Source organism: Saccostrea cucullata, unplaced genomic scaffold, assembly GCF_032062105.1.
Source record: "Saccostrea cucullata isolate Sc308-1 unplaced genomic scaffold, CSIRO_AGI_Scuc_v1 ctg7841, whole genome shotgun sequence".
NCBI lineage: Eukaryota > Metazoa > Mollusca > Bivalvia > Ostreida > Ostreidae > Saccostrea > Saccostrea cuccullata.
Window position 1 is genome coordinate 3,331 of NW_026927411.1, and position 26,521 is coordinate 29,851.

The following is a 26,521-nucleotide window of genomic DNA, read 5'->3' on the forward strand; positions in this document are numbered from 1 at the left end:
AGCGTCCAAACCCGCATGTCCTGAAGAGTAAAGGGGTTTTCGGGATAAACAGAAAGTTAATGTTTTTTCATATTAACAATATTTGCCAGATCTTTGACCTTTTGACTTGTTTCTATTTCCAAACTTGAAAAAAACCACCTTTCAGAAGGAAAAAACAAGTCCAGGAAATCATTGGATCTGCCATTTTCCAGTATTCTAAGGGTCATACCCAAAAATGAGTCCTAAAAACAATCAGAAATTGGATAAAAATCTTACGGACATGTGTTTCAATTAAAAGAGATTAATAAGTAAAATCATGAAGACTAAATCATTGAAAAGCGTCGTTTGCTTATTTCTGAGCACCGAGGACATTATTCATTGTACAGCCCTCGTACTCCTGTTTTTGCTTTTCTTGTGCAGGTCTCTGTTAGAGATCTTGTTTGGCCAGAAGATACGGTGGATTTTTCGAAGACAGTTGTTGTTGAATGCCTCTACTTTTCTCATGTCGCTGTCAACAACACGCCAGCATTCAGACCCATACAGGAGAACTGATTTGACATTGCTGTTGTAAAGTTGAGTTTGGTTCTCAGACTGTAGTTGTTTGACTTCCAGATGGGCTGAAGCTGGGCAAATGCTGTCCGTGATTTACTGAGACGTGCTTTTATGTCTTTACCAGTGCCATTGTCCTTACTTTGGATACTGTCAAGATAAGTGTAGTCCTCAACTTTCTCAAGTGCCTCTCCATTTAATGTTACAGGTTCTACTGGTGCATTGATTGTTATGACCTTGGTCTTCTTAGCATTGATGCTAAACCCAGTTTGTTTGGCAAAGGAGTTTAATTTATCAGTCTTTTCTTGTAGGTGGATGATGTTTTTTGATACTTCTACCAGATCGTCTGCAAAGTCCAGGTCTTCTAGGCGACTGAACATTGTCCATTGGATACCCCTCTTTTTGTCCTGTATGGTGTTTCTTTGGATCCAATCAATGACCATAAGGAAGAGAATTGGTGATAGTATGCATCCTTGCCATACTCCAGATTTTACACTGAAGGAGTCCGATACTCCATTTTCCAGGATGACACTACACTCGAAGTTTAAGTAAAATGTTTTCATGATGTTGCAGATCTTTGCTGGTATTCCATATGATCTTACTATTTTCCAAAGTGTTTCCCTGTGCACACTGTCAAAAGCTTTCTTAAAATCAATGAAATTGATACAGTGGCATTTGCCATTCAATATACTGTTCTATAATGTTACGAATGGCAAAAATTTGGTCTATACACCCTCTTCCTCTTCTAAATCCAGCTTGTTCCTCTCTCAATTTCTTTTCAATCACTTTGACTATTCTGTATAGCAGTATTTTGCAGAACACCTTGCTGGGAAATGAGAGCAGTGTAATGCCTCTCCAGTTGTCACAAATTTGGAGATCTCCCTTTTTGGGCAGCTTTACAATGCGTCCTTTACTCCAGCCATGTGGTATTGTTTCATTTTCCCAGATATGTACGAATAGATGTAATTGCCTTTTTGATGATGTTGCAATATCTGATTTCAGCATTTCAGCATGTATGCAGTCATTGAATGGGGATTTACCATTCTTTAATGCTTTAATAGTTTTGGACTTCTTCGAGAGTTGGTGGTTCTAAGTTTATTTCTAAGTCTTCAACTGCAGGGTCTGGACTCGCTGGTTCATCAGGCTCTGGGCAATTTAGTACTTCCTGGAAATATTGTATCCAGCGGTTGGCTTGTTCGTGTTCTGTTGCCAGTGGATGACCATCTTGATCTTTCACAAGAGCAGGTTGGGTTGTAGTGCGACCACATAGCTTTTTTGCTATTTTGTAAACAGTGCTCATTTCTCCATGTGAAGCAGCTCGTTCAGCTTCATGTGCCAGACTGTCAACTATCCCTCCTGGCACTTCGCTTGACATCTCTATCTTTTTCTTTATAGGAAGCTTGTAGTTGTTCTTGTAACCTTGCAGACTTCGTACTGATAATTTTCTGCATTATGTTCTTTCTTTCACCTATGTTATCCCATGTACCAGGTGTTAGCCATTCTTTGTTCTTCTTGGTTCGGTAGCCTACAGTTTTTTCGGCGGCTTCAATATACACTTTCTTGATCGTGTCCCACCTTTCTTGAATATCTTCAACAACAATAAGACTTTCTTACAGAATCTGTTCTTCAATTTCAGATTGAAAGATTTTCGTGTGTCTGGTATCTTTAACTTTTCCACATCTATCTTCCTTTTTGTCTCCTGCTTTTTGGGATTTCTGCGAAGTTTTAGTTTTATAATGGCTTTCAACAGATAGTGGTCACTGTTGACATCTGCTCCATGGCATACTCTAACATCTTGTAGGGATTTGCGCCATTTGCTGTTTACAGTTATGTGATCAATCTGGTTTGTTGTTCTACCATCTGGAGATTTCCACGTGAGCTTCTGTATATCCTTGTGAGGAAATATTGTGCCTCCTATCATTTGGTTGTTATTGAGACAAAAATCAATGAAGCGCTCTCCATTGCCATTCTTAATTCCACATCCATGTTTGACCATAAATATCTCACAATCAGTGTTGTCAGTACCCACTTTTGCATTTAGGTCTCCCATTATCAGCAGCATGTCATGCTGAGGGACGTTAGAGACAACCATCTGTAACTTCTCGTAAAATTCATCTTTCACTTCTTCTTCGGCATCATTTGTTGGTGCATAGCATTGTATGATTGTCAGTTTACAGTATTTGGAGTTTAACCTTGCTCTAATTAGTCTATCACTAATTGGTTCCCATTCAAGCAGTGTTTTGATCTTGTCTTTGCTTATCATGATTGCAATCCCACTTTGATGTTTGTCATTGTGCCTTGAGTACAATATGGTATGGCCACTAGTAATTCTAATTTTGCCTGATTTAATCCATCGGCATTCACTTATTCCGAGTATATCCAACTTGTATCTCTGCATTTCATCCGCAACTTGTGCTGTCTTTGATTGTTCGTACATCGTGCGAACAATCCATGCTCCAACTCGAAGTTTATTCTTTCGGCCTTAGAAGACTATCAATCAATCTCATAGAAGATGTCATATTGCCTGTGTTTAGGCTTAAGTCTTCGCAGACACAGTTTTTATTTATGACATTTGCTGAAGTTTCTGTAACTAGTTCTTTTTTACTGGGTAGGGTAGTTAGCCGTACGCCAAACCTCCACTCTGTTAAGCCGGGTTTTCTTTCTGGGTTGTCCTTCCCATAGATGATTGCAATCCAATGCTAACGAGTTCCTTCTCCCCGGATTTTCTTTCTGGCTTTACTCCCATAGACTTTGGCTCTCCCAAGTCATCTACAAGGCAGTAGAGCTATTTTTCCCATAGCTGGGTCAAGGTTAATGAGTGCTAGGGCATATCCATACGCCGATGGGCCTACACACTGCATCTCTGGGGTCCTTGATACTCTCCTACAGATCAGCCTGAGGTGAGTGCCCACAGTATCCGTGCATTGCCACGAGAAGGCACTGTAGGAGTCTTGATAGTGCAGAGGCTTTGTACTGGCAAGGAAAGAATTACGCACTCGACTCTTTCTTTCACCTACAAGTAGGCTAGCCAGTGGCGATAGCTGATCTACTGGTCGATCCCCATCACACTAGACGCTTTTCACTACCCAGTGGTACCATCACCAATGCACGTTTTTCATACTTATTGTTATGCAATTATTTACACACTAAATTGACGACGGATTTTTCCGCTATTTCCCGATCATGACAAGGATCACACAACGGGTGTGACAGGTCTGCTCATTTCTACATGGCACCTGATCCCGCCTCTTGAGTTTTGGAGGTCGATGTTTGCTTTGTTCCAATTTTGTATTGTTTGATGGACTTTTGGGCTTGAATATACTGTCCGTTGTAGATCTCTCTATATATATCATTCATATGTCATGTATCCAAGTAAACTCAAAATAAAACAGAGTATATGATCTATCATTTCTGTTTCATATTTGACTGTTTTATATGGTAAAGACGAAAATGTCCATCTATCACTTTAACTGTACCACAAACGGGATATAAACGTTATCTTTTCCATCCTTAACTTCCTATGTACCATCTTCACCTGTATAAGTCTTTACGTATCCTAAACATTATATGAGTATGATAAATTTTTAAATTGAGACAAACTATAGCTACTTACCAACAGTTTGATGTTACAGGATTTCAACAACCCTATTTAATTCAGTTTTAAGCCAAGTATATGATCGTTATAATGACCTTGATTGTAGATACGTGTAAAACCTACCCCTATCATTGTCGAACCCAGTTGTTATTTGTCTGACATGTTTCATGCCATTCATTAAGTAAAAATTATCCATTGATAGAGAGATTGGTCCTTCATTTGACCAAATGAAAACCCCTTCTCCAAAGCATGCTTTGTGGTAAGATTGGTTGATTTTGGTCTAGTGTTAAAAAGAAGAAAATGTGTTAAGCTGATAGACAAAACAAATGCATTTTTCTGAACAAAGTTCATTAAACAGATAAAATCAATTGTTGCTGTTCAATTGTCAATTGACATGACTTTGAGATTCATTTAGACGCAGAGAACGATGAAAAATTCATAAATTGTACCCGCTTTGATAAAAGGTGTCGTCAGTACAATGAGTTATGCTTCGTTGGGTCTAAGGTGTAATTTTATTTCATTTGCTGAGTCAAAACTGTAAAGAGGGTCGATACAAAATATATTCTATCAAAAGCTCTTTATCTTATCGTACAGTCTAGTGTTAAATTTAGTATGACTCCCGTTTTTAACTGCACAAAAAGTATTTTATCACAAAACACTTCAAATGAGGCAATTTTCTGAACTTGACTTCAACAATCGAATAAGAAAATAAACGTGGAAAAACCAGAAGTTTCGTATGACTATGATAAAAGTATCTTAAGTATCAGGAAGTAGGCCTATCAGGCATTCATCTGATAATAAGCAATCGCTGGCTGGAAAGGGTTAAAATATTAGTTATAAGGATTAGTGGGGAGAGAATCTCAGGTAACCATCTTTTTGTGAAATGAGGACTACCGTATAAAACTACAAGCGCATGTTTCAATTACATGTACCAGGACCATGGCCTCAAAGATGTTAAAGCTTGAGATTCCAAGTTCGTTTTATCCTCGATTGAAGCGACTACAGGATGTGTATAGAGAAAAAGTACAATCCTGTCAACAATCAGTTCCAACCTGGGCTTACGAAGCACTCCTTGGACCGATGGCCAACCCTCTTATACTCTTGTGCAACACTAGAAGCAATGCATATTGTGATTTTTTCCCAGAGAAATTGTTGACTGTGGAAAGTGATGAAGACAAAGCGAAGTCTGTGATAGGAGAAGTGAAATATTCCTCCGCCCCACATATGTATGTTGTTGCATTAAATGTGACGAGAAGGGGACCTCATATCGAAATCGAAAAACAGGTATAGAAATGAATGTCTTTTGATTTGATTGTTCCTTCTCACACCCTGATGTTTTCTCCATTTCAGTACATATTCTAGATTATTTACTGTCTGTGACTTTAAAAAGTCATAAAACTTTATAAAAAAAAAAAAAAAAAAAAAAAAAAAAAGGCCACTTAACCTCCCAGAGAATTCAGAGACTTTCCAGAACATTTTAACCAATCTTTAAGAAAATATCCTTAGAGAATGAAGATTAAAAACAATTTACGAGAACGATCAAGCTCCTTCTAAGGCGAGATACTATTTATTTGATATGAAAAATCGGGTACAAGTATATTATCGTTACCCTTCCGGTTGTCCGTCCGTCAGTAACTTTCTCTTCTTCCTCAAACTGTTCCTAAATTTTAAGAAGTCAGTTATCTTTTAGATATTAGACTGATGGTATCTTGTATGTATGCAAAAAGATTTGGTGAAGGGGTAAAATCGATGAATCTTGGTTCCTGAACTACCATTCCATTTTCGCAGAATCCTCTTCATATCTTAGAATATGATTGAGGAATACAGTAGATGCGCAATATGGTTTGGTATTTGGATTTTCCCATGGGATGGATTAAAAACATTGAATTTTTATCTCAAAACAGATTTCATCAACTCTTCTTATATTTTTGCAGTAATAGTCCATTCCAAGTTTTTCCGTTATTTGAACTTATTTCCCGATCATGAAAAAGAGCACACGGCGGGTTTGTCCGGTCGGCAAGAGATGCTTACTCCTCCATGACACCTGAACCCTTCTCTGATGTTTCTGAGGTCCGTGTTTGCTCTGCTCCTATTCTGTATTGTTAAATGACCTTCTGGGCTTGGATACTGTTCGTTGTCTCCATATATTTCAATTTAATCACAGAACATGTATCTCTGCTGGTGGACAGTCTGTCCCCGAGGATATTTGTCGTTCGGTACCTATTCATTCATGAGAACTCAGAATAACGAAATGATACTGGTAAACGCGTTCCAGTAAATGTTCAACCAAGTCTCTTTCTTTACTCCTCACTAACATATTAACAAAAGACTTAAAGAGAAAACTTCAAGAGTACTGTGCAACGATGTATTGAAGAAGTGGTGTAAATCAGATGTGGATACTTAAAAATTCCAAGAAAATTTGAAATCACAAGATTTCACCAAAATCAACAGCTTAAAAATTTACGACTTTTCAACTTTAAACTCAACGATTCCCCTCGATAAATTAAAGTCCAGGCTTTTCGATATCATTGGCAGCTGTTTTTTTTCAATAAAAATGTAACTTACCTTGTCATTGTTCATATGCAAAATTATTTTGTTAAAAAACATTTTGATTGTTCGCACAAGTACTCTGAAGTTAACATAAAAAAGATGCTTGAGTTTCTGTTTGACGATATCTATGTTGTTTTTGGAGACCAGGTATTCCAACAATCTTTTGGAATTCCAATGGGTACCAATTGAGCCCCGTTATCAGTAGACCTATTTTTGTATTTATATGAAGCAGAATTTGTGCAATATCTTATGTGTGAAAAAAAGAAAACACTTGCTGTGGCCTTTAATTCGACATTTAGATATATCGACGACGTATTGTCAATTAACAATTGTAATTTCCATTCTTATGTCGATACGATACATTCTGGTGAGTTTGATATAAAAGATACCACAGAGTCTGACACATTTGTTTCATATTTGGATATTTTACTTGAAAAGACATTAATGGCAATGTAACAATTAAGCTCTATGATAAATGTGATGACTTTAACTTTTCTATCGTCAACTTCCCTTACTTATGCAGCAATATAGATTTATCACCTGTATACGGAGTTTATGTATCTCAGTTCATTCTATAAGCAAGAGTATGCTCTACCTATGTACAATTTATGAAACGAGGTAAATTATTGATATACAAGTTGATGAAACAAGAATATCAGCAGTCTCGTTTAAAGTCATCATTTCGTAAGTTCTATGGTCGAAACAATGACCTTGTCAGCAAATACAATTTATCATTGAGTCAATTGCTGACTGACGTTTTTTCATACTAATTTTTAGTCCATTATTTATACACTGAATTGACAATGAATTTTTCCATTATTTCCCGATCATGACAAGGAGCATACGACGGGTGTGACTGGTCGGCAGGGGATGTTTACTCTTCCATGGTACTTGATCCCACCTCCCCTGATGTTTTGGAGGTCCTTGTTTGCTCTGCTCCTGTTTTGTTTTGTTTTATGGACTTTTCATCTTTAATACTGTTCGTTATCTCCATATGTTTCACACATTATTTACATTTTGTGTAAATTATAGAATGCTTACACCTTCTTCCCTGGTTACCTAAATATGAAGGAGAGCATTTACAGACAAACATCTATTTTTGCCATCTGCAGTATGTGTAGTTATATGATAATTCTTTAAGTCTTGAACCCCTTGACAAGAGGCAAGTATGTATTATAGAAATATTTTTAAATCACAATTCTGAAAAAAGGTATCAGTAAAACATGAGGGCAATACATTTTCCGTCCAAAGCTATATGAAGCTTGGTAGGCAGCAAAGGGATTCAAAATTTTTATCTTGACAAAATTTCTTCGCTGTTTCAACGGGGCCATCTTTAAAATAATGTTTGCTTGCCCTCTCCCGACTCAGAGTAAAAATATTAGGGCGGTACTTAGGTGGGAAATTTTTTTTCCCGAAGACTTAAACCTATTTGTTGACGGAATAAGAGCAATAACAAGAAAAAAATATTGTAGCCTCGAATGTTGAAAAAAGTATTGAGTCGGACCATTTTAAGTCACAGGCCGTCAGGAGGGGGCAACCAAACAATTTTTAAAGCTGGTCTGGGTCTGTATTTTTGTCCAGTTCTCGATTTATAAGATTTATTTCATTGTTCATTATCTTCTATTACTGGTAATTTTTTGTCTTCAAAAGTGAGTTTATAATTGGTCAAAGTAATAATTATAGATAACTACCGGGTATATAGGAATTTATTAAGGAAGAGTAAACTGAAATAAAATGTCCCTACATCTGGTTTTGTTTGTGTAGTACTTACAACATAAAAGTGAGCTAATATATACGTATGTATGAAATATTTGGAGAGGAAAAAAATAGTTTCAAAATGTGCCTAAAATGGGAAGTAAAGGATATAGCACTTCTCATTAAATTGAAAATACTGCGACAAGCCACTTAAATACATGTAATATATTTCCCAACATGAATTTTAAATTTTTAACTAAAAATAACTACAGATCATCAAATGAGAATTGGAGTCATGCGATTCTCGAAGTAATTTAATAATTTTAGCCTGTGCTGTACGCGATAGACCTTAACTAAACAGCAGGGGCTCGTTTCTCAAAAAGTCCTAGATTTGGGCCTAAGTTAGTCCGACTAAGGAAGTTACGCCAAAATTTAGTCGGGCCTAAATCACGTTTCAGAAAACGGCGTAAGACTGGGTCTAAGACTAAGACCTTTCCACTAGGTACTAAGCATGCGCAGATCGTATTTAATTTGGTTTAGAGAGTACAATAACATGCGGTGGATCACACTTTAACCTGATTATAAAAAGTAAAGCACAAGAAGCACGAATTTTCCCTGGCTTTTCATCGTCTTTCAAACAAATATAGAACTCGAATCTATCTGTATTTTCAAGGTCAAAGCATTTACATACTAGCTAGAATTAGCGGATTCAGAAATCTTGACAAAAGGGCCAGATTGGGGTTGGGTTAGGGGCCCACAGTCACACAAAAAAATTGATTGAGCAAATCTTTTATTATTTTGGACAAAACCCCCTCCCCCTCTACAACCACAACTTTTATATTAAATAGTTATATGTATTTTGGTATGCTCAGATAAATTTTAAAAGTGAAATATATACTATAGAAAAATATAAACGTGTATACCCGGTAAATATACGTACTTGCAAAAATTTGGAATGAAAAGAAATTTTCCTATGAGTAAAAGCCATAAATTATATGGCATGGGGTTGGAACAGGCTCGTAGCTATGTATTTGAAAGTCGTGGGGGTGCAACCAGTATCTCAGGGAAGTTTTTCTCTAGTTAAAATACTTTACGCAGGGAGAGTGAAGGACCGGATCCCCCGACCCATAGGCGCACTGTGAAAATTTAACAATTTTGAAATCATATCATAATGATAATTATTAAAACATGGATAAGAGAATTTTAAAGAAAAATTATCAGTTGTCTTCATTTTATAATATCAATCCATTTATTCATTACGAATTAGACATATTGTCATTTTACTTGATACATGTATATACCTACTGTGTATATTTATAAGAATAGTATTGTATTTTGGACACATAGTATTACATTGATATCAATATAATAATTTACATGGTCTATGTAAAAATACGTACCTATATATAGCAATTGCAGTATCAATGATGGCTTGCAAAAGCTAAATTAGTTTTAAATCTATAATTCTTGTGAACCATATTACAGACAACAAATCTAGTCATTTTTATAAATTTCTCCATTTGAATTTTCCATTTCAATATTTTCAAATCAGATTCATTTAGATCGGGAAAAGTACTAATTTCAACATCACCATCTTTTCTTTAAATATATCAATTCCTTTTCATTTTTTAATGAGGATATGTTCATAACTTCATACATTATTATTTTTTTCATAGATGAATAATTTTTATTGAAGATGTAATCTAGACTTAAAAATATTAAAAAGTCGCTATTTACATTAACAATAAAAACATTTTACAACACTTTATTATCATCAATATTATATGAGTAGTGTTGTTTCAAATATTATATAAACCATTTTTCTGTTAAAAAATCTATCAAAAAAAACTTTTTAGGCAAACTTCGTCCGAGAAACGTGATAAATTGACAATGAATCAAAAGCATCTTTACGAAAAAAATAATAGACCCATCTACACATCTCACCCCTCGATAGTGACTCCAGTGAAATAGGAATGAACAGTATTAGGGACATAATACTTTAATTATAATACTGGAACATTTTACAAATTTTAAATTTTTATATTCTATTAATTTAATATTTAATTACATGCAATTAAAGGGGAGAATCAAAGATGCATTAACTTAAGTTAAAGTACATAAACTCGGCTGATGGCATAGTTACCGAATATTTTTTTCATTATCTAAAATACTGGTATAAAAAGGGATATTGTTTGAGGATTTTATTGAAACATTATCCATTTCAAACAACAAAAAAATATCCAGGACCCACATACAGCATGTAGCATCGTTTTTAAAAAAGTTAATGGGGAAGGGAATGGGAGTGTTGGTGAGTACAGTTAATTTGGTGATCAAAATATTCAGCTAAAAAGAGAAATGCTGAAAGTTGAAGTCAGTCCATAATTTACACAGCTTTATTTATCCAGAATACACATAACTGCAAAAAAAAAAAAAAAAAACAAAAAAAAAAGATTGGGTTGACCCCCCCCCAACTCTCAACAAAGAAATTCTGGCACTTCTTTAAAAAATCTTACACAACTTGTATTCAAATTTCTTAGCTAAAAATTTCTAGTTCATGCCACCTTTTGCCGAATAAGTCAGCATCTTCGATGGATTTAACTACCTTTCTAATTTCCCTCATTATACAGTATGCTGTTTAAGAATTTTCACTATTTTCGGCATGTTCATATAATTATGTACATGTAAATGAATAGGTATTATATCGTATACGTATAAAATAATAATTCTTTTAACTCTTTATGATTAAAACACATGCCTTTTTTCCAATGTGTATACAGACTAAGCACTTACGCCTACTCACGAGTAGGCCTAGATTTAAATCCAAATATAGTCCCGACTAAGTCTCCGCCTTTTTGTGAAACGCATCTTAGTCCGATTCTCGGGTTTAGTCACTGATTTAGTCCGGACTAAGCTTACGACTGGTCGTAGGCCTTTTTGAGAAACAAGCCCCAGGGGCCCGTTTCAACAAAGGTCGTAGATTTAAGCCTTAGCTTAGGTGTACTTCCGGGACTTACGCCAAAATATAGTCAGGCGTAATTTGCGTTTCACCAAGTGGCGTAAGTCTAGTCGTAAACGATACGCTTAGTCGCAGGACTAAGTCCTTGACAACGTTGCATTGCGCAGGCGCAAAAAATATAAACATTGTCCACTGCCGACAAACATGTATATAATTTTAGCACGTAAAAGAATAGAATAACACAAATTATAGAATAATAAATACTTGCACTGATTGAAACATGCATGGATTTATAGGGTCATGTAGGATACTTGTACTTTATACATGTTATAAGAAATCGATTCTAGGTTTTTACAATTTTTCAAAAACAAAAGTCTTATAAATTGAAAGTTAAAAAAAAGATCGTACATGTATTTCAGAATTTTATTAAAAACTAACCTGTTTTTTTTTTTTGGAATTTTAATTATATACAGCACACCCCCCCCCCCCCCTCCCTCTTCCCGAAATTTTATACAGGTTAATGACTTTGCCTTTGATAATCATGTCATGATTCGATAATTACTGAATCTACTGATAAACTACTAATAAGTTTAAGACAGAATACGATTTTAAAACATTATTTTCATAAGATATGTATACTTAATTGAAAGCAAAAATAATGTATAAAAAATGCAGTTTACATAAATTTATTATGTTCATAAGTGCACATTTTGAGTCAAGAAATAAATTTTACACGTTTACTTCTAAGGTACATGTAAGACAATCCTTTCTAAGTCTATAAATTTTTTGTCAAATGATTCATTATAATTTCTTATTGACTATTAAAATGGCACAAAGGTTCATGAAATAATTTCGAAATACCGTATAGCAGGTTATTTTAGCGGGTTGCTAATTTTGGCTTATTTTGGTGTTTTGATGGCAGCCCGCTAAAATTTCAATCGCTAAAATATTTAGTACTCTTTTTCGTGTTCATCTGCAAAGAGATGAAACCCTATGTCCGCTAAAATAAATTACGCCAACATGTTTGGCATACAAAACGCCAAATTTTACACCCGCCAAGAAAACCCGCTATATACGGTACTAGACTCTAGGTACAGTCAGTTATAGACAAAAATTCTTCACTATCATTATGAAGCTTAAATTTAATGTACCGTTTTACAAGTATGCAGAGAGAGAGAGAGAGAGAGAGAGAGAGAGAGAGAAAGAGAGAAATGACTACTTGTAAAGATATTCTTACAGAAAGTCTCTGCTTGCGTGGCCTCTGTTTTAGAAATTAAGTTACATTTAGTCTTTATTTTTTTTTTCATTAGAATTTAAGTTATGCAAGAAATCAAAAATATGTATATTGTTCTCTTACATGTGCTTTATATGCGCTCAGATTATGTTATAGTATTTTAAAATATACTCTTTTAGACGAAATCATGAAAAATAAAGATGTCTTCTGCATCAATATTTGTCTGAGAAAAAAATATATTTTTAGGAATAAATCATTTCTTGAACTTAACTGTGTAATTATGACCGTCTTACATCGATATAATAAAAGTAATAATGTTTTCCCAGTTTAAAAATTTCTTATTGTCTATGAGACCCCTATCCGCGGGTTTCGTCTTTGATTCTCAGGGACTTCACTTGTCTCAGATACACATATACCTAGAAGAATTACCTTCGCCCCTAACTCTGTACATTAAATGTTAATTAATCTGCAAATTCGGGAAGTTCTGAACCCTCTCTCCGATCCTTTCGAAATCCACGCTTGTGGACGAGGAGTAAATAAAAAATGAACTCTTCGAACACGATAAAAAACCTATCTGGTTTTAACGTTAATTATTTTTTCTTTAAGTTAAATGTAGAAAATTACCAGAAAGAGGATGACTATGTTTCTGAGACCAATTTTTTTTTTTTACAAAAAATATATTTTTGCGATTTTTTTTCTTCAAAAGAGACGATTTTAATGGATCTCCCGCCTCCATATAAATATAATGGCAGTGTCCATGTTTTGCTATGGTAAACGCAAAATATGGGTCAGACCAAAAAGTAAAATAAGACACAAAGACCAAAGCGTAACAGAGGGACGGACGGACATCCCGATTACTATATACCCTCCCACTTTTCAGGCAGGGGTATAAATATATAGCTATATATGTATAGTCGAGTTACAATACCTTATACATACAATACAATAATCAAATGTGTGTGAATGCTTTGTGAAAACGTAAGACATGGTGGTCGAAGAAATTTCTATTAAGACAATCTTTTCTTCTGAGAAGACTTAATTAAGAATGTTGTTACTCCAATCAACTAAGCCCCCAAGTGGTTGTAACACCCCCCCCCCCCTCTTCATAGTATGTATAATTTAATAATACAATGTTTGTATTTAAAAGAATCTTAAAAACGTACTTTTTCTTTAGAATTCGCTTACTTGTTTTAAAATTAGTTAAATTACTTAATTTAAACTTTACGCCCAAACTTACGCCTACCCATGAGTAGACGTAGAGTTTTGGCCTGAATTTAGTCAGGTGTAACTAGAACTGTCCAATAGGGACAAATACCCCCCGCTGGGTTTTTCAGAGAAGGTGCCAATTCAAAAATACTTTATGGATCTAGAGGTGCATGTTCACAATTTACTTACAAAAATTTGCAGTGAAATATAATTGCTCATCATGTTTCTTAATGAATGAAACAAAGGTGCAACCAAATGAAACATCAATACTAATACATTGTAATTCCACTGTAACATTTTTTTTTTTTCATTTTATTTTTTTTATTTCTGCATTAAAAAAATATATTGCAATTATGTGTTATGTCACTCTGCAAACTGATTGTTAAAAAAAACATAATACAAAATCAAATTAATCTTGATATATCAATTTGAAATGCATTTTGAAAATAAAGAGCTGGTCATCCAGTAATGAAGTGCTTTGACAGACCATAAATTACAATTAAGAGAATAAGAGAAGAGAGATCTTTAATTCTTGTGCCTTATTCCCTGGAGATTAGATAACACACATGCTTGATAAGAGATATGCCTTAACAACTTCCAACACCAAACTCATTAATTTATCTTTAACTGGATTCATGTCCAGTCATTATTCCCAAGAGACAAATGAAATTACATTATCTTCTGTGCAATGTAAAAACTGTTTTTAACACTTGATGATGTTTTTTTTTTTAAGTTTTTATGAGTAGTTTTAAGCTGTAGTATTTTTGAACAGATATTCTAGATTCTATATCTCAAACCTTATACATGAGCCCAAAATGAACAAGTCAATTAAAATAAAAAATAAAACCTGTAAAATGCAAAAAAATTAACAAAAAGGGTTGAAAATTCCAGGTGCACACCTTCATCTGGTGAATAATAAGTGTACAAATTTTCAGATTAATCCTTGCAATAGTTTCTGAGAAACGGTCCGGACAAAACCACAAAATAAAAATGAAAAAACACCTGTAAAATTCAAAATAATAATCGAATCAAGATGAAAATATCAGGTGCACAACTTCATATGGTGAATAATATGTGTACAAATTTTCAGACAAATCCTTCCAATAGTTTCTGAGTAATGGTCCGGACAAAATCTCGTCTACAGACAGACAGACAGACGGACAGACGGACATGGTGATTCCAATATACCCCCCCTAAACTTCGTTTGCGGGGGGTATAACGATACGCTCTTTAATGAAACGCAACTCTTCGTGCTAGTCCTGACTATGGAATCCGGATAGGGCCACGCAGTTCACTATCGCATCATCGCACCATCGAGGTTTGAGTCGATGGTGCGATGACGCGATAATGCGATGACGATGGAGCGATGAAGCGATAACGATGAAGCGATGGTGCGATAGCGCGATGACGATGACGCGATGGCGCGATGACGATGAAGCGATGGTGTGATGGAGCGATAAAGCGATGACGCGATGGCACGATAGCGATGGTGCGATAGCGATGGTGCGATAGCGATGATACGATGCTCTATCGTGTCATCATCAGTGCTCTATCGCACTATCGTCATCGCATTGTCGCACTATCGCCTCTTTTGCGCATGCGCCATTGAGAAGAGAAATGGCGTCAGGTTGTGAAAGTATGAACAGAATACATATCGGAAATAGATCTTACTGGGTGAATTAACTTCACTTGGCATAAGAATTAACCATGTCTTTATTGCCAGACATATAACAAGTTAGAAGATTGTTAAAATATAGTTTGATAATCTAGATAAAGTTAACAATACACTCATGTTGTGAATGATGTAAAAGAAATCGAAATCCGCGTGATCTAGATTTTGGTTTCTAAACGGGGGGGGGGGGGGGGGGGGGGGGGGGGGGGTTAATACTGTAGATTGGGAAATAATTACGATGGTATGGAATCCGGATAGGGCCTTGCAGTTTACTATCGCACCATCGAGCATCTACTTATAGGTCGATGGCGCGATAATGCGATGGCGCGATAACGATGAAGCGATGGTGCGATGACGATAGAGCTATGGTGCGATAGCGCGATGACGATGATGCGATGGTGCGATAGCGCGATGACGATGGTGCGATAGAACGATAGAGTAAAAGTGAATATCGCTTCATCGTCATCGTACCATCGCGCCATCGTTATCGCACCATCGCGTCATAGCACCATCGCTTCATTGTGCTATCGTACCATCGTCATCGCATTATCGCGCCATCGCTTCATCGTCATCGCACTATCGCACCATCACTTCATCGTTATCGCACCATCGCTTCATCGTCATCGCATTATCGTGTCATCGCATTATCAACCCAAACCTCGATGGTGCGATGATGCGATAGTGAACTGCATGGCCCTATCCTATGGAATCCGAATAGGGCCACGCACTTCACTGTCGCACCATCGAGCATCAACTTAAAGGTCGATGGCGCGATAATGCGATGGCGCGATAACGATCAAACGGTGGTGCGATAACGATGAAGCGATGATGCGATAGCGCGATGACGATGATGCTATGGCGCGATAATGCGATGGCGATGGTGCGAAAGCACGATTGAGCGATAGTGAATATCGCTTCATCGTCATCGTACTATCGCACCATCGTCATCGCATCATCGTGTCATCACTATCGCACCATCGCGTCATCGTACCATCGCGTCATCGCATTATCGCACCATCGTCATCGCATTGTCGCGCCATAGCATCATCGTCATCGCGCTATCGCACCATCACTTCATCGCTATCACACCATCGCCTCATCGTCATCGCATTATCTCTTCATCGCACTATCGACCTAAACCTCGATGGTGCGATGATGCGATATTGAACTGCGTGGCCCTATCCGGATTCCATACTATCCAGATTCCATACGATGGTTTTACTTTCACTATGTTCGTGATTCATTTTTTTCCCGCAAAATTAAACCCATCGTATGGAATCCGGATAGGGCCATGCAGTTCACTATCGCATCATCGCACCATCGAGGTTTGGGTTGATAATGCGATGACACGATAATGCGATGACGATGAAGCGATGGTGCGATAACGATGAAGTGATGGTGCGATAGTGCGATGACGATGAAGCGATGGCGCGATAATGCGATGACGATGGTACGATAGCACAATGAAGCGATGGTGCTATGATGCGATGGTGCGATAACGATGGCGCGATGGTACGATGACGATGAAGCGATATTCACTTTTACTCTATCGTTCTATCGCACCATCGTCATCGCGCTATCGCACCATCGCATCATCGTCATCGCGCTATCGCACCATAGCTCTATCGTCATCGCACCATCGCTTCATGTGATCGCATTATCACGCCATCGATCTTATAAGTCGATGCTCGATGGTGCGATAGTAAACTGCATGGCCCTATCCGGATTCCATACCATCGTGAAAGCTATCATTAACTATTAAAACAAGTAAATGCTTATACGAAATTTAAATTAATTTCTTGCATCGTGAAATCAGGGACCTATATACTAGTATATATAGGTCCCTGGTGAAATTAAACCCATCGCTATTGTATGGAATCCGGATAGGGCCACGCACTTCACTATCGCACCATCGAGCATCAACTTAAAGGTCGATGGCGCGATAATGCGATGGCGCGATAACGATGAAACTGTGGTGCTATAACGATGAAGCGATGATGCGATAGCGCGATGACGATGATGCTTTGGCGCGATAATGCGATGGCGATGGTGCGATAGCACGATTGAGCGATAGTGAATATCGCTTCATCGTCATCGTACTATTGCACCATCGTCATCGCATCATCGTGTCATCACTATCGCACCATCGCGTCATCGTACCATCGCGTCATCGCATTATCGCACCATCGTCATCGCATTGTCGCGCCATAGCATCATCGTCATCGCGCTATCGCACCATCACTTCATCGCTATCGCACCATCGCCTCATCGTCATCGCATTATCTCTTCATCGCACTATCGACCTAAACCTGGATGGTGCGATGATGAGATAGTGAACTGCGTGGCCCTATCCGGATTCCATACTGGGCAATCAAATCTTTGCTCGAATTAACTACCTGCTGAGAATGCCATCCTATCTATTTAGTCGATAGAGCGATGGTGCGATGACATGATGTGGATAGCGCAATAAAGCAATAACTATGGCACGATATAGCATCGCATCATCACTGTCGCGCAATCGCATCATCGCTATCGCACCAACGCATCATTGCTATCGTGCCATCGCATTATCGCTCCATCGTACCATCGCATCATCGTCATCGCGCCATCGCTTCATCGTTATCGCACCATCGCTTCATTGTCATCGCATTATCGCGTCATCGCACCATCGACTCAAATCTCGATGGTACGATGATGCGATAGTGAACTGCGTGGCCCTATCCGGATTCCATAAAGATGCGAGGATGCATAGTTTCTGGCTTTTCTATCTGGCTGTCTGCTTGTCCAAAACATTAACCTTGCTCATAACCTTTTACTGAAATGGACTAAGGCTTTCATATTTCACAGGTTTATTCCTTGTGACAAACCTTTCTTTATGTACATTGTACCACCAAATATGACCTCTTGGCCTTGGAGTTTGATCCATTTTTTTTCAAAAATTAACCACACATTACCCTTAGTCATAACTTATAAAGAGTTTGTGCTAGAGCTTTCATACTCCAGACAAAATGCTACAATCGGGTCATATTTAGATTAACATATTTCATATTTCTTTTTACTGTGGTGACTAGTGATTATTCATCATCGGGCTCCCGGTGGATGTTTCTGGTCGACAAAGGATCCTTAATCCCCAGGGCACTTGATCCCACTTCTGAAATTTATGGAGCCCGTGTTGTGTGCTCTGTTCATAGATTTGCATTGTTTTTAATGTTTTAATATTATTTTTTTTTTTGGGGGGGGGGCATCGTTCTTTGGATTAATGAAGCTTGTGCGTGCAGTTTTAGCTGGTCAGAGCTTTCGGATAACGCAATGTGTGTAGGTTGTTTGTCGATAAAAAAATTCAGTTTTAGTATCAAAGTAGTAAGTTACCGTGTTGAGGGTCAGTTAAAGTTGAACTTTTACACTGCATCATAAAAAATACTATACTAAAGTTCACACAAAATTAAACATATTTTCTCTTTAATAAGTTCATCTAAGAAGATATTTGCAAATGTAAATATTACACTATAAACATAGTTATGTTTATAGTATAGTTATTGTAGATGTATAATTTGTTTTCACTATTAAGATGGGGAGTGCCTATGATAAAAATCTAACTCGTCTGTTTTTTAGAGTCTCGACTTCCTGAAGCAAATCAAAGTTTCCATAAGTAAAGCAGACTACCCTCCTTATCCTGTTGTTTACCTAGTAAACGTCATTGAAGATTCGGCTGCAAAAGGATGCCAAACTTTACATCAAGAACTAGCCAATCTTGTAAAAAATGCTTTTGATGACAACGACAAACATCTTGCATCGCGAATATTTTTTAAAGGGGAGAAGGGTATGAAAGAAAGATGTTCTAGAATACTAGAGAAATCATTCTGCGATTCCTTTGTAAATATAAACAGTTCCTTAAAACAAGATGCTCAGAACCATCTTAATAAGACTACTGTTTTTTGGAATTGCGATTTATTTACTCGCGAAGCTATGACCATCTTCAGCGAAAGGGAGGATGAATTAAACGAAACAATTCAAAATATAATGAAGGACAACCATGATGGAAAAATAAGCACAATTAGCAAAGCTATTGCGACAGTTGTGAAAGACGAAATATGCTGTGCAATAGAACAGAGTTTAGGAACACATTTAGATTTTCAAAATTTCAATTCCGATAAGCCTGGAGAAAGTTGTTGTTTTATTGATATGATAAAGCACAAATTATGGTTCAAAAAGTCGAGAGGTGAGACCATTGCCCTCTCCGAAATTTTGGATTCTTCTTCAATGCCTTTGGTGGAGGAATACATTCGTAAACAAGGACAAAATCTACGCAGAACAGATCAATATCAACACTTGATTAAGGAACTTGATTCTCTGTCTGAGGTCATCCAAGAGCAAAAAATGTGCATGAGGGAAGACATTCCATATGAACTACAAATTTATTTGTGGCGGTAAAAATATTTTATTTTTTAAGGAGAAAAAAGAGAAAATGATGCTATGTGAGTGTTTTTAAATTAAAATGTGTTATTTTTATTTTCAGTTTGAAACATGTTATATCCGTCAAGAAAAGAGATAAAACACTTCATATTGGTGTTTCAAGAGCAGAATTTTCAAATAACCAAAGTTTTTTAAAGAATGCAATCCGAGCATTGCTAAGGGATTGGAAAGAATTCGAAGAAAATGACTTCATTCTGCAACCTTTTGCAAAAACTATAAATTTTCTTATGGAATTCGGGTCGGGAGGAACAGTTGGTCATTATGTGAATGGCGTATTCAGGCGTGGGGTTGCGGGTGTGATTGGGGACATGGCTGGTATTGTTCAGTTTGCTATAACGTGTTGTCATGTGGCGCCGCCTGGATATACAATATATAATGATAAAGAGGAAGCTATTGGGAAATCATTTAATAATTTGTGTATCAAAACCGAAGATGAACATTCAGTAGGTCTCCTAGATTTTTCTGCAGTTCCTATGAATGAATTAATATCAGTAAAGCAAGACTTAAGGCCTCCAAGAGTCCTTGATGTAAATTTTAGTGTTGAACTGTTCGACAAAGACTTCTCGGTATTGCAGAAACAGAACATTGATTTATATTTCCATAGGAAAGGTGAACATGAGCCAGTAATTGTTAAATACATGGGAGAAACCTATATACAGTACAATGACGATTCTGATGAATTTAATAGTGGTCCTGTAAAAAACAACGAAAACCGTTTTCCATTTCGAAGATTAGATGTTGTGATACCCAGTAACAGCAACAGAAAAATTTGTCCGGGGGATAGTGGGTCCGCTTTGTGTTATTTCGACCAAGAAGAAAACGCTGTACAAGTTGTGTTTTTAATTGTCGGGGAAAACGATGAGGGGATCGTTTGCTGTAGACTTAACGAAGCACTCATGTGCTTAAAAAACAGAGCAGACTACCATATCTCCTTACTCCCTGTTTAAAAGAACACTGAACACTTTCATATCATGCTCAACTTTGCCATATTTTTTTGGGGGGGGAAGGGGGGGGGGGATTGTACATTTCTGTTTACATGTGGCATAGTTATTACCTATTTGTTTTCTCTGTGATAACTATTTGAAAGTTAGGTGAGTTGATTTCTTGATCATTCAAATGGGATGTAAATTTCGCGAACTGAAAGGTCAGGAGACCTAATATTAATATGTATGTAAATCTCTGCACCTGTCTTCTGAGTTTGATGTCAGTGGATGGGGACTATTGAAATTAACATGGGAGGCCTCATGTAATTTAAATCTATTAAAATTTACAATTTTATTTCACAATGAAATGTACATATAAGTAATTACCGTCTCGTTTGTTGGGTATGCCAGGGACTTCAATGGTAGTTGGAGACGGGATAATTTGCATAACAGGCAAAGAAAATTGAGGCGAAAATCATGAATTGGCAGGGAAATAATTGTAAAGCAATTGATATAACAAGGAGTTTATGTATATATCATTCTATATACTGAAAGTAAGTTGTGCTATAAATTTTGATTGATAGCTATGCTTATTTGTTTTCATATATAAAGTAAAAGTGGTGCACTTTAATTTTTAAATTTTAATACAGCCATTTAAATTGTATGCCTTGATCAATGCATATCAGTTATTCCTACATACACTCTTTTGTATTAAATACCTACATATAGAGAATAATATATACCCTTTTCCAAATCACATTCTGTATCAGCCCAAGACACCAGTATTAGCAAGAGGGCCAAAGGGCTGATACAGGATGTGATGTGGAAAAGGGTATGTTTTATTATGTCTGTTACATATGCTTAGCAATAAATTACTATACACATCAACTTGAAACAAGAGGCCCATGGGCCACATCGCTCACCTGAGAAGCTTTGACCATTCTGTTCTTTACCAGATTTCCCCCTTGTTATACATAATGCATCCCCACCCTACCCCACTGATCATAATTTAGACATTTTGAAATCTACACTACCCCATGATCCTTCCATGGGCACATATGTTTCAGCTTTTTTGGCCCATTGGTTCCTGAGAAGAAGATTTTCCTATATATTTCTATGTAAAACTTTGATTCCCTATAATGGCCCCACCCTTTCCCCGGGGGTCATGATTCCTACAATTTAGAATTTACACTACCCCAGAATGCTTCCACATAAGCTTCACTTTTTCTGGCCCAGTGGTTCTTGAGAAGAAGATTTTCAAAGATTTTTCCTATATATTTCTATATAAAACTTTGATTCCCCATTGTGGCCCCGCCCTTCCCCCGGGGGTCATGATTTGAACAATTTAGAATCTACACTATACCAGGATGCTTCCACATAAGTTTCAGCTTTTCTGGCCCTGTGGTTCTTGAGAAGAAGATTTTCAAAGATTTTTTGTATATATTTCTATGTAAAACTTTGATTCCCCATTGTGGCCCCGCCCTTCCCCCGGGGGTCATGATGTGAACAATTTAGAATCTACACTATACCAAGATGCTTCCACATAAGTTTCAGCTTTTCTGGCCCTGTGGTTCTTGAGAAGAAGATTTTCAAAGATTTTTCCTATATATTTCTATGTAAAACTTTGATTCCCCATTGTGGCCCCGCCCTTCCCCCGGGGGTCATGATGTGAACAATTTAGAATCTACACTATACCAGAATGCTTCCACATAAGTTTCAGCTTTTCTGGCCCAGTGGTTCTTGAGAAGAAGATTTTCAAAGATTTTTCCTATATATTTCTATATAAAACTTTGATTCCCCATTGTGGCCCCGCCCTTCCCCCGGGGGTCATGATTTGAACAATTTAGAATCTACACTACCCCAGGATGCTTCCACATAAGTTTCAGCTTTACTGGCCCAGTGGTTCTTGAGAAGAAGATTTTTTAATGACCCAACCCTATTTTTGTCTTTTCTTGATTATCTCCCCTTGCGAGGGGATATGTCCCTTCATTTTAACAATTTAAATTCCCCTTCACCCAAGGATGCTTTGTACCAAGTTTGGTCAAAATTGGCCCAGTGGTTCTTGAGAAGAAGTCGAAAATGTGAAAAGTTTACAGACGGACGGACAGACAGACGGACGGACAACGGACAAAATGTGATCAGAAAAGCTCACTTGAGCCTTCGGCTCAGGTGAGCTAAAAAAAAATATATAAATACAATCTAATTAAAATCAGACTTCTTAGATCTTCGCCGTATACACTCTTACGCAGAGTGTATATACGGCGCGGATCTAAGAAGTCTGATTTTAATTAGATTGTAAATAAAATAATCATATACAGACTTCATAGCTTATTGTCTCGCAGTGTTTGGGTATGTTTCTAACTTTCTACTTCTATTTCAAATGTGTCCACTCCATAGTTTGAAAAGGTCTTTTGTCAAATTATCCTTACAATCAAAAAGTTAATATTAAGAGAATATGTAGCCCAAAAGAATATGTGTATTATTACAAGTACTGTTTTGAGGTTTAATTTACTAGGGGTGTGATATTGATCCTTATCAGTACTGCAAGGCTGATATGGGTATTGTGACAGGCATATCACATATGCAAAAATCCTGTATTTATTACTAAGTATGTAATAAATACCTATTAGGCCTGTATACATACTTATGATGACTTTGCTCTTCTTTTTAATTTCCATGAATACATGTATTCTCATCTTTGCATATACGTTTTGTGGTAATCTGCCCCAAGGTTCTGTCGAAGAAGATTTAGCAACCACAACTTAAATTCATTTAGTTCCCTGATTATCTCCCTTTGATTTAATGTCACATCTCCATTTTTAGTATAAAAGAGAGCCCTTTGGTCATGAAAACTTAAATTTTACTTTGTTCGAGGGTTTTTTGAGAAATTAGCCATATTTCAAAGAGCCTTCGCTAATTATCTACTAAATGGTATGCAGTTTTACTGGAAAATCACATATTTTCGTGGGGTCAAATTTTCGTGGTTTGAGTAAAAACCCTTGGTTCTTGGGGATTTGAATTCGTGGATGGAGAATTGTGGAGTAGTTTTGAGTAGTTTTGTATGTAACATTTTACATTTCGTGTTGGACATGAATTTGTGGGTCTCTTCATACCTCAAAAACAACGAAAATTAAACCCCCAGGAAAAATGGTGATTTCACAGTATTCATGATCCTGTAAACATGCACTGTAATTCAAAATTACAAGTATTTTGTACATAATGGAAAACTTTTAATTTAACTTGTATCACAGTTCTAATTAGAGCTTAAGTGATATATAAATTTAATTGTTGATTTTCTCTTTCCTTCACACATACTGCATCCTGGACTGGAGTTTTTTCTTTGTGTCCTCTTGATCAATTTGTTCCACAGTCAATAAAGACAGGCCTAACTGGTCCTCCTGTTAAAATACACAAATTTGTAAAAAAAAATAGTTAAATTTGTAATTTAAACTAAAAATAATCAAATTTGGATGTTTTATATTGTGACAATTAAAGTTTTGATAAATTTGTTTAAGTATCACTGGCCATTTGGCAAATTGATTTATTTTTTTTGTCTTGTAACACATTGGATATTTATGAGAAACTACCCTGGAGAAAGGCTGGGCCATCTGTCTGAGGAATCGTTTGGCGACCTGCACGGCCTCGTCTGTAGACAGATTACACAATCCGTCCTTAAGGTGCTCCTGGATCCAGCGAGGAATCTTACTCCTCTTGTCAGCTCGGGCAAATCTCTGTCAAAGTTGTACAGTACAGGAATTCAAAACAATGATTTGATTAATACAAATATTTTCTGCATTTCATTATGAAACACTTGAATCAATGTCAATATTTTTTCTGTACTTTAATGCAAGACATTACATTGAATGGGAATTCGGATTTAACAGATTTATTGCAAGTTTATTCCATAATTTCATTTTCCTTGAACAGAATGTTCTCATTTTATAATATCAAATAATATACAGTGTATGAATTTGAAAATCATACTTTATCTGCAAACACCATGATGCCATAGTCTGTCTTTCCTCTCAGGGCCCTGCCTACACACTGAGCTGCGTGTCGCATGGCATCAAAAGTCAGGAAGTCGTTCTCTCGGATCTGATACTGGTCACGTAGGTACTCTAACCGGGCCTGAAGGGAAAATCATTACACAGTATAACTTTGATCCCCTGTTGTATCAAGGGTTATGATTTGAACAAATTTTAATCCATACTGCATGAGGATTCTTCCATATAAACATAGTTAATCACAGCCATGCTGCTCTGGAGAATTTTTCTGAGGACTGTAGTTTTGAAAGCTTCATCTTAACATAATATGGTCTGTATTTGGTTTTTAAATAAAGAGAAAGAGAGAGAATACCTTTAAAATTTTACTCTGTGTATAAACATATGGAACTCCAAACATAATGACTGCTCTCCCAAAATGATGGTCTGTAATATATGTATACAAAAAGAATTGTTTAATCATAAAAAAAAAATGTAAGGAGACAGATTGTAGAGAGGTTGAAGAGTTATCTCCCTTATCACTCTATTAGCATAACACACTAATTATCTGTCGCAGAGTACGGTTTGGGGAAATGGTAACAGTGTTAAAATAGTAGGGATTTCATTATACTCAGTTGTGTACTTATGTGTAGATGAAGCCTATTACAGTTTATTTCTACACTGGTTGCTATTAAATGCACACACACCATCTTATTTCCATTGTTTGCTACAAGCTACATTGAACTACCTGTTATGCATTTTTCATCCACATATCAATCATCTTTCAGAATATTCATTTAGGGGATACAGGATTAAATGAAGTTTATCTGAATGATTACTTGGGAAAATATTGATTTGTAATATGTTTACCAAAATCTATCCCCTCCGACACTTTTCCTCTGGCCACAGATAACAGTACCGCACCTCTTCCATTTTCACATGCCTATTGTAAACAAACTTTACAGAATTACTGGGTCAGTTACATTTGAAAGGTCAGCATGTTTCTTATTCAAAAGCATTAAACAAACTACAAAATGCCTTACAAAGAGTGATGTCAACTAATTGTCTCCCTAATGACAGGTAAATCTACCCCTTTTTACCTGTACATACCTTTTGATAATTGAGCAGAGCAAGAGAAGTTTCTGCAGCATCTTGTGTTTCTATAAACAGTAGCTTATGTTTTTGTACCTGATCAATAATGCCCTGAAATAAAAAAAGATATTATAAGATTAAATAACAATCTTATATCTATTCATTAAACATTTAATACTAAATGTGCATTCATTTAGTTTGCTTCTTCTATAAGAATATAAATGTTTACAGTGTAATTATCAAAGTGTGAATCAATAATTGCTTTTAAATTGTTTAAATGGTGATTTAAGGTCCAAATGCAGTAATAATTATTGATAATCATGACAGGCAATCAACACTGTGTTAATGACATACATTGTTTATTACATAAAAACATCTTCTAAATGTTGCAACCAGATCAACACTCTCAGATATTTACCTTTTTTTTTTAGGGAATTTATACTTTAATTTGACAAATTAATTATACCATCTTCAAATCTGTTTTTGAGACATCTTCAATGAACACTTATTAAAAATATTATTGATCATATATTTCACATTTATATTTAAAGTTAGAAAATACTAATTCAAAAGATAATTTTTATTCAAAGGTAAAAAAAATTATTGCTATTTCTTCA

General features: G+C 36.3%; 3 protein-coding genes across 3 annotated transcripts; 1 reads left to right on the forward strand and 2 right to left on the reverse strand.

Annotated features, from left to right (window-relative positions):
* Positions 1 to 2,053: 2,053 nt before the first annotated feature.
* LOC134274429 (craniofacial development protein 2-like) lies at positions 2,054 to 2,965 on the reverse strand. Its single transcript, XM_062756722.1, has one exon. It carries the CDS (start codon positions 2,963 to 2,965, stop codon positions 2,054 to 2,056), a length of 912 nt encoding a protein of 303 aa, XP_062612706.1.
* Positions 2,966 to 4,855: 1,890 nt separating this feature from the next.
* Positions 4,856 to 21,415, forward strand: LOC134274430 (uncharacterized). The gene is made up of 3 exons (XM_062756723.1): positions 4,856 to 5,407; positions 19,049 to 19,863; positions 19,953 to 21,415. Exons 1-3 carry the CDS (start codon positions 5,063 to 5,065, stop codon positions 20,854 to 20,856), a joined length of 2,064 nt encoding a protein of 687 aa, XP_062612707.1. The 5' UTR covers positions 4,856 to 5,062; the 3' UTR covers positions 20,857 to 21,415.
* Positions 21,416 to 23,978: 2,563 nt separating this feature from the next.
* Positions 23,979 to 26,029, reverse strand: LOC134274428 (general transcription and DNA repair factor IIH helicase subunit XPD-like). Its single transcript, XM_062756721.1, has 6 exons — positions 25,923 to 26,029; positions 25,683 to 25,755; positions 25,189 to 25,259; positions 24,817 to 24,960; positions 24,420 to 24,563; positions 23,979 to 24,230 (listed from the first exon to the last, which is right to left on the reverse strand). The coding sequence occupies exons 3-6, from the start codon at positions 25,231 to 25,233 to the stop codon at positions 24,138 to 24,140; spliced, it is 426 nt and encodes a 141-aa protein (XP_062612705.1). The 5' UTR covers positions 25,234 to 25,259; positions 25,683 to 25,755; positions 25,923 to 26,029; the 3' UTR covers positions 23,979 to 24,137.
* Between the last annotated feature and the right edge of the window lie 492 nt (positions 26,030 to 26,521).